General features: G+C 43.3%; 1 protein-coding gene across 4 annotated transcripts in view; it reads left to right on the top strand.

Annotated features, from left to right (window-relative positions):
• SH2D4B (SH2 domain containing 4B) overlaps positions 1-9,461 on the top strand; it is a 93,555-nt gene that overhangs the window by 82,869 nt on the left and 1,225 nt on the right. For all 4 annotated transcript variants that reach the window (XM_082222477.1, XM_082222476.1, XM_082222479.1 and 1 more), the window contains exon 7: positions 3,402-3,622. In XM_082222477.1, coding sequence (XP_082078603.1) covers positions 3,402-3,622 — 221 coding nt within the window. The remainder of the gene's footprint in view (positions 1-3,401; positions 3,623-9,461) is intronic.

The raw sequence follows: 9,461 nt of genomic DNA, 5'->3' as shown, positions 1-9,461 counted from the left end.
AAAACAGGGAGCCTCAGGAGAACGAGATGGGATGCCAGACCACTTGACTTGAATTCAGACTGTTTCAACTGGTTTTCTACAGATGTTGTTTATTTTCCAATAACTGTCCCGAAGTGAGTGGCTTCTTTAAGCCCCCACCCTTCTCTGTTTGCTTTCTTGTTGTCATGAGAACAGTACGGTATTTTTTTTTAAGGCAGAAAGGATGAGGGCTTCCATTTCTCTAATTAACACACACTTGGCAAATGACTGGTTAGATGCAAACTAAAACAAAGAGGTGTGGGAGAGCTGAAAAGAGAAGGTACAGCTCTTGACGATATCAGAAAACTAAACACAGAAATAACAAGAAAGCTTCCTGAGAATTCTTTCCAGCTCTTTTTTTTTGGGGGGGGGGAGAGAACTAAAACAAATATGAGTGTTGCCCTAAGCTAGCTAAAATGTTATACCCATGAAATAACACCCGTGCCTCAGAACAAAGGTATGCTCTGGCAGGAGAAAAGGTAATGTGGAAGCCTGCTATGTTTTCCTTCCAGTGGTGGGTTTGGGGAGGAGGTGAACAGCTTGTTGAAAATGACCGCATTTGGTGGTGTGTGTCTGATAATGATGGTCAGTGAAATGCTGGATGGCTGTCAGCTCAGTATTTCTGTTGTATATGCAGGGTCCAATCTGCTGTCCAGCTGGAATGGATTGCTCAGATCGCGTCAATCTCAGTGGGCAGCCTCAGAAGAGTGATGCTGCAAAGATTATAAAATCAGAGAGCTGGTGTGTGCAAGGTCTTGGATTTGAGCAGGAATAGGGCCAGCTTCAAACTCTATTCAGCCATAAATCTCACAAAATGATTTTGGTTTGGTCACTGTCCATCCACCTAACCCCGCTCTTAGAATTGTTGTGGCAATAAATTGGGAAACACCTGGGTTCCTTGGAGAAAGGGCAAGACGGAGGTAAAACAAGTAAAATGCACCTTAAGTTAGAAAACACTGGCATAGTTGCATTGTCCTTGCCACCCTTTCATCTCCTTAGCTATGTGGGTTTTTTGGGGGGTGGGGAATTGTCAAGGACATCACGATGGTACATCTCATATGGCAACACCCTGGACATTCATAAACAAAATCATGTGGATCAACGCAGCCTTTGGGATGATACAGCAGGTTGAGTGAATGAAGCCAAAGGCAATGGGAGCAGAGAAAAGCGGAAATGGTGCAATAGCCAGATGAACTAGGGGACACCAAATAGCGTCAAAACAGCACGTGTGTTTGGTGACGTGAGAATTTTTTCTGTAATTTGCCTGTAACACGCATGCTACTTTTGAATTGAATATTGAAACCGGAGAATATTTGTCACAGCTCTGACATTAAATATGTGGAATACATGTGCATAGATTTGCACATTGCATCCTCTCCAGCTTTAGAGGGAATATACATATTTAAAAGGGAGGTGCACAGCAGGGAAGTCTACTTCAAAACCTGAGGATCAGCTTTAATATTTCTCTTTACAATACAGTCTTCTTCTGCTTGCCACTCTGTATGTATTCATACACACTCTGAGCTGGCTGCTTCCCTATAGGTCCAGCTGTGCTTTCCGGATTGCAGTTATCCTTGAGTGAGCATTGCTTAGCTCTGTCTACCCAAGGCACAGGGAACCCTTTTCAATTCATGGACCACATTCCCTTGTGGACAACTTTCTGGAAGTCACATGCCAGTGGTGATGGGCGGGGGGCAGAAGCAGAACTGGGTGGCACAATGGATGTAAATTTTACCTTGTACAACAAGCTAATTTATACATACACTCACATACATACACTCCTGGTTTGGAGGCAGGATTCTAGCTAACTGCAGGCTAGAATGCAGTAGCTATATTTTGGTACCGCCAGCCAGCTGTTAAATTGCGTGATACGGGGAACGGTAGAAAGGAGCCAAACGAGATAGCCACTGGGCCAGTTCAGCCCTCTCTAATATCTGTGATTCCAAGAGCTGTTTGACATTTGCCCTGTATGGACAGCGGTGCATGCTGCTTTAACACAATTTGCCTGGTGGACGAGTAAAGGCTCCCTGATGAGAGCATCACCATTAGAGAATCACAATGTTGTCAACTAGAAAGCCAGCCACTTCGAAAACCCCAGCAGCTCTCTGTGAACTGATGGCATTACTCTTGCCAGTGCAACCCTCTTTACCGAGGACAAACATGCCTGATCTGTCTGCGTGGTGTTTAAACTGAGGTGGTAACCATCAGTAAAAGGAGATACTATATAAGCACTGCCAGCCCTTCCATTTGCATATTCAGAGAAGGCCAGAAAGGCAGAGATGTGAAACCTTACCTATGCAAACAGAGCTCTTATTTCCAGTATGATTCTCTTTGGCACATGGCACATTGTATTAGAATCTAATGATGCCTCTTCAGACAATCTGTGTCACACGGGGGTTCAATCTATCAGCCTGTGTCCCCCTGCCTTCCTTGCAAATGTGTAACCAGAGTTATACAGATCTAGGTACTTCTTGTGCAATTCTGGAATGTTTAACAATTGACTGCTTTGGTGGCTCTTCATCTATTTATTGTTATCTATTTATTTTTAAAATTTCTATACCACTTTATATTTTTAATAAAAACCTCAAAGCGGTTTACAGCATATTAAATCAATAAAACAATAGCCGGGCGATGTTCCTCTAGCCTCATGAGGAGTCTCTTGAGTAGGGCTGATGAGTCTGGGCCCTGTCCTCTAGGCCAGGTGGAAAGGGCCTTGCAGGGAGCGGCCTTCACAACTCACATCCGGGCAATGTAATTGTCTATTTACATGCCATGATGAAGACTGGCTGTTGTCTTTCCTTCCTGAAGAAAAAAAAGCCCAATTTGAAGTGCTTCATACCACAGTGCTGTAATTTACATATGTACTTTCCCAGAGGCTCCAAAATGTTTGCCTGATACTGTAGATTCATCATTTGGACATTTAAAAATTCCTCAACCTCACAATGCTCTTCCACAATTTATATTACACCTCCAGATGTTGTTGAATGCCAACAATAGCCCCGTCACAGCATGGTCTGTGGGAAGGGATGGTGGAAACTGTAGTTCAACAACATCTGGAGGTTACAGGTTTCCCATCCCTCTCTTAAAAACTATGTCATTTGATGCATTTTAAGATTTTATATGAAACAGCCTGCTTCACCTGACGTCTAAATGCCTTTATTTAATGGGCTATGCATATGTTTCTGGATCTCTAGGGCAGGCTTCCTCAAACTCAGCCCTCCAAATGTTTTGATACTACAATTCAGATCATCCCTGACCACTGGTTCTGCTAGCTATGGAACATGGGAGTTGTAGGCCAAAAAATCTGGAGGGCCGAGGTTGAGGAAGCCTGCTCTAGGGAATACTAGCTGCTTGATACAGTTTTTTTGCTCTGTTTTGGGCAGGAATTATTAGTCGCCAGGAGGCAGAAGAGCTGCTGATGAACAAGTCCGAGGGAGCATTCCTAGTGCGGGTCAGTGAGAAAATCTGGGGATATGCCCTGTCCTATCGCCATCAGAGTGGATTCAAACATTTCCTGGTGGATGCTTCCGGAGACTTCTACAGCTTCTTAGGGGTGGATCCCAACCGACATGCCACACTCACAGACCTTATCAATTTCCACAAGGTATTACTTGCTATGTGCACAGAATATGAAAAACTGAACTTGATTGATGAATATTTCAAAAGGAAGAAGCAGTGTGAGCCCGGGTCTTATACAGAATTAGTCTTTACAGACAGGGCTGGCTCCAGGTTTGGGGAGTGAAGGCTAGCTCTAGGCATGGTGACTGGGGTGGAGCATTATCTGAAGCACCAGATGGCTGAGTCTAGTTACCATTTTCATTTCCCATAATGCCTCAATGGTGTTGTGGCAAGGGCATTGTGGGAAATCAATATAGCAGTTGGATTCAACTGTCCAGAGCTGGTCCAAGTGCTGAACCTCCCCCTCCCCGAAAATAAAATTCAAAAACAACCATTCTAGTAGGGGAAATTGTTTGTAAAAATGTGTATATTTTGGGTAAGTGTGCACTAAACTGTTGACAAATGCAGTGCAGCCCAACCCATGCAGCTCCTATCACTTGGGAGCATGTGAAATAGGGGAACATGCTTAATCCTCTCACAGTCTCCATATACATACTAAATCAGACTATTGGCTCATTCTCAGCTGCTCCCCAATTCCTCTCATCAAGGTTTTGCATGGCCCTGCTACCTGCGTGCCTTTTTAACTGGAGCTGTCGTGGCCTGAGTCAGAGGCTTTGTGAATGCAAAGCACATCGTCAGGCAGTGTAGATAGAGCTATTTTTCATTCTGATGTAATGCTTCTGGGAGAAAGAAGATGGGGAACTGGTAGTATACATGATATAGCAAGGGACCTGTGTATTTTGTGCAAAAATGGGGAGGGGAAGAGCCCATCCTTATTAAAGTTTTGTGCCAAGGCAATGCGAGTCCCATATCAGGAAAAGCTCAGTTCATCAAAATAGATGATGCAAGTTTATTGATTTTGTGTGATTTCTTTATTTCCCCATAATTTATTATATGGCATTCTTTCCTTCTTCATTAGCAAGCAGGGGCAAGAATTATGAGTGCCCTTACCCTGCACCCAAAGGTTGGTAGTCTCAGTTAGACACCCTCCTTTGATTTCTGAGAACCCAACTAGATAGGCGTTTGTTTGTTTGATTTTAAAAAGACTAAACAACCAGTCAAGAGTTGGGGGGGCATGGCCCCCCATTCGGAACCAGTCTTCCCTATGTGCCAGCTATTTGAAATGGGAGGAAAGCTGACACAGGCGCCATTGGAAACTTTGCTTCCATTGCAAATAGCAGGCTTCTGGTTTGTGATTCCAGTTTGTACCATGGCAGATGTAAATGGTTAAAGCTCTCTTTCCCCTATACAGTGTTACCTCGGGTTACAGACGCTTCAGGTTACAGACCCAAATGCTATGGGTCCCCCTTGCAAAGGAAAAGGCTGCCTCAGCACACAGTTAAAATGAGTTGTGATTTCCTTATATTCCTCTGTCCTCCTGTTGGAAGGCTTGGGAATTCTGACATCACAATGGTAACCTGGGTGATACTGCATACAGTGGTACCTCGGGTTACAGATGCTTCAGGTTACAGATGCTTCAGGTTACAGACTCCACTAACCCAGAAATAGTACCTCACGTTAAGAACTTTGCTTCAGGATGAGAACAGAAATTGCGCCGCCGCAGCACGGCAGCAGCAGGAGGCCCCATTAGCTAAAGTGGTACCTCAGGTTAAGAACAGTTTCAGGTTAAGAACGGACCTCCTGAACAAATTAAGTTCTTAGCCAGAGGTACCACTGTACCTGTTTTTGCGGTGGAAGGGATTGGTCACCTGCACTAGCAATTGGTTTTGATATTTGTTTGTTTTTGTTTTTTAAAAAACTTGCAATGCATATGTAATGACATCACTGTCAGCTTGGCCCAAAAATTTCAGCTGATGTTGTCCACATATTTTCAAGCTTATGTTTGCAGCCACAAAAGCTAGAACAAAGATGGGAAGGCTGGGACCCTTCTGCTATTGTCAGCTCCATTCAGCCTGGGCATTGCCCGGGTATGATGGGAGTTGTAGTCCAACAACATCTGAAGGGTCATGGGTCTAGAATCTTGCACTAAAAAGACCATAAAATAATAAAATAAAATAAAATAAAATAAAATAATAAAATAAAATAGACAGCTGAGATAGTCTAGAAGCTGAATTGTGGACTCACGCTCACTTTCTGCAAGCTTCCAGATAGGGATGCACAAATCTACCCATTTTGCTTTATCTTAGTTTCTCATTTTTCCAATCTGAATTTTAAGTTCTCCACATTTCTGTTGGTTTGCAATTTTTTTTAAAGTTCTCATGAAAATTGACCAGTGTGAATTTCTCCAAATGTACACATCTTTGTATGCAATCCTGCCTAATTCATATTTTTGCAAAGCAGTTTACCTTAAATTAGTGCATTTTGGGGCGCCATTTTCACTAATATATGCATTTCTATGCACAATTTACCATAGTATACAATTCCCCCCCTCCATCTTGCCTGGCGAACTGAATTGCAAAATTCAGAGAAGTGTGAATTTAAAAAGAGAACAGTCGTTCAGTTTGAGCATTGCTTCAAAAAGTGCATATTAGGTGGGCTAATCTTAAAATGGGAACTGAATTGCCTTTCTCTCCCACTGCTCCTTGCAGAATCACAGCATGCACACAACCCTGGGCATAGTTACAGAACCAGCGACAAAAAGTCCTACAAACTTCAGATATAGGGACTGCGGCAAGTTCAGTATCCACCTTCTTTCCCTAGAGTCAAGCTTGCACGAAAACTTTTGTATTTCTCTTCCTCCCAGCTTGCTCATCATAGGCAATAAGAGCACAAGAAAAGCCCATCCATCCAGGGAGGAAGCACAGGGACACCTGTCAAAAGCAAAACGTCCATTAGCCTCTGACATTCAAAATAAAATAGATTGGGATGTCCCCCGATGAGAAAAATCAATGGCTGCAGCTATGACAAGCTTGTTAGAGGACTTGCTTGGCCCCTGAAGTGAGCAGGCAAGTCTCGCTTAATTGTCTGTGGTCAAATGGGAAAGAGATTTAACAGCGCCGTCTTGGGATGTTGCCCCTTCCTTATCTCCCCAGCCACTAACTCCGGTGCCTTTTTCATCTGAGTGCACTCTTAACGATAAATACAGGAAAAAAAGTCAGAGCCAGCTGTGGTAATGGCAGAAAAATGCAATGGTATACAGGCACCAGCCAGTCTACCTGCTATTATTAAATCTTATATATATATATAAATATATACAGAGAGAGAGGGTTTATAAAGATCCCAAAGTCAAGTTCATGTACATTTAAACACAATACAGAAAATGCTACAGGTAGCCCTCCTGAACCAATGATGTGCAGGTTTGTAGATACAGTGGTACCTCGGGTTACAGACACTTCAGGTTACAGACTCCGCTAACCCAGAAATAGTACCTCGGTTTAAGAACTTTGCTTCAGGATGAGAACAGAAATCGTGTGGCGGCGGTGCGGTGGCAGTGGGAGGCCCCATTAGCTAAAGTGGTACCTCAGGTTAAGAACAGTTTCAGATTAAGAACGGACCTCCAGAACGAATTAAGTTCTTAACCCAAGGTACCACTGTACATTGGTTTTGTATGTGGATATCCTTCAGATGTGTGCTAAAAGCACTTTGCAGAAGCAGGGTTGTGGTTAGGGTCATCATTGGCTGCGTACACACACTTAAAGCACATTCGCCCACCACCTAGAATCCAGGGAACTGTGGTTTGTTAGGAGTGCTGGGAACTGTCACACTATGAGAGGTATACTACATTTCACGGGATTCTTTGGAGGAAAGATGTTCTTGAAATGTATGGTGTGTACGCAGCCGTTGCCAGAACTGAGAGACTCCAGTACTTTGCCTGCCTCAGATCTACAATCCAGAGTTCCGTGGGGAGAGGGAATGGCTCTTAAACCAGTTTGTCAGTGGTGCAAATGCATGCCCTCAGTGCCTTATGTCAGTTTTAGATATGTAAAGAGCAAAAGATGGTGTTTCTGGCAACCCACCACCACGACAGCACTGGGGTAGGAGAAGGAATGCTGCCCTTTAGTCTCCCTCAGCAGCTGGAAGAGCACTTTATTTCCTGATTTCATTGCTGAGTGCCACAGCATTAAGAACAGGAGATTAATCTGTGGGGACTAGCAAGCCACTTTCTGTGGCTTGTCCAGCCAGAGGTGGCCTGTGAACTAGCCAGGCCTGTCACAGAGACATATTGTCACCATGGAGCCAAGCAAGGGATCCATATTACACCAGGCAGCTGTGATCATTGTGCCAGAGTCAAGAGTGGCTTTTCCGGGCCATACAATTACATATGCAGTGTATTCATGTAACTTTACTCCAGTTATCCAGAAACTACACTAGAGAAGAAGGAACTCTTTTACAAGACCCTTGGCATCCTGACATAGGATTGCCTCTTTCTCCATGAAAGTCAGTTTTGCTACTGATTTAAATAGGCTGCACCCTTTTGTCTTTGGTTTTTCCAGGGCCAGATTTAGGTTTGATTAGGCCCTAAGCTGCTGAAGGTAATGGGGCCCCTTTTATGCCCAGCTGTCCTTTGTCAACAATAAATTGTCAATTTTTTTGTGTTGAATATATGCTATATGGTAATTTGTGGACCTAATAGGTATCTAAAGCCATTTGCACATAACAAAATATGTATTTTTATCAAAGTACATCCTGTTTTTCCCCCTTTAAAATTTTTTAGAGGCCTCCAAGAGAGTGGGGCCCTAAGCTATAGCTTGTTTAGCTTATACGTAAATCCAGCACTGGGTTTTTCTGATCTCTGGCTTTGGTTGTGTGTGCATGCACAATATATATTTGAACAAAACAAACTATACCCCCCTCCTGTTCACACACACAGACACACAGAGACAAAACCTTTTCCGTTCTCTTGAAGCATCTTAATGTACCAGACATGGCAAAAAGTGAATCTTCAATGAGTAATGGCCTGTAAGCTAGGGCTGTCGAAAATAGATTCATTTTAGAAATGTTTCAGATGATTGCTGTTTATGTACAAGCATCAGATGATCTAGATACAAGCGATTCAATTGCAAACAGGCAGCAGGCAAGAGAACATGCATTTAAAAGGAGGTGGGGCTGGCAGAGGGTGGGGAGGAAGAAACTCATATCCAAGGCAAAGATGAATAGGAATGGGTGAATAATGCATCCTTCGACTTCTGCATGATTAGACAGTGCCACATCCTAGATGGAGAAAGATAATAGCTGCTATTTCCAGACTGAAAACAAACAGTGGTAAGTATGTACATGAGCCCCAGCGAGTCTCTTCTCATTGAGCTGAGCTGAGCTGGAATGATTAATCATCCTAGCCGTGGTCCCACCTGCATCCCATGTTTATTTGTTTAGCATGGAGGTAATGAGGTTTTCACGTGAACCTTAGGAGCTGTGCTACACGATTAGCAGGCCGTTAATGACACAGCCCCTGCTTAACTGCAGCACCTCAAACTGCAGGTGAGGGATTAAATGCTCGAATGGTCCCTCATCTCAAAAATGACAACAACATAAAACTTGCCAGTTAAGCTTTCTCCCCAACATGCTAGCTCTGCGTGTGTAGGGAGAGCTTTTTTTTATCATCTATTTTAATATCGGAGTGCATTTGAACACCCAGTTGCTATGTCAGAAATAGTTCGCTGCAGTTATAGATACATTATATCAGTCTGCTAATCATGTGGCTGTGAGTCTGTGCATTCCCTCTTTCCTCTTTAGAAAAAAATCCCTTGCTGAGCTGTTAGAAGGCAGAACAGGATGATTAATCACGAAGATCTGCCTCTTCCCCCCACCCCAGATATTAAACACCATGCTAATATGTCTCCTGTCAACTGGTTTAATATGAACCATCAAAAGAATTAAAACACCTTACAGCATGAACCTAGATGTGCTTATGGGACTTCATAAGT

Source organism: Podarcis vaucheri (genome assembly GCF_965113315.1).
Source record: "Podarcis vaucheri genome assembly, chromosome: 5".
Classification (NCBI taxonomy): domain Eukaryota; kingdom Metazoa; phylum Chordata; class Lepidosauria; order Squamata; family Lacertidae; genus Podarcis; species Podarcis vaucheri.
Note: the sequence above shows the minus strand (reverse complement) of the source record. Positions and strands in the feature narration are given on the sequence as shown.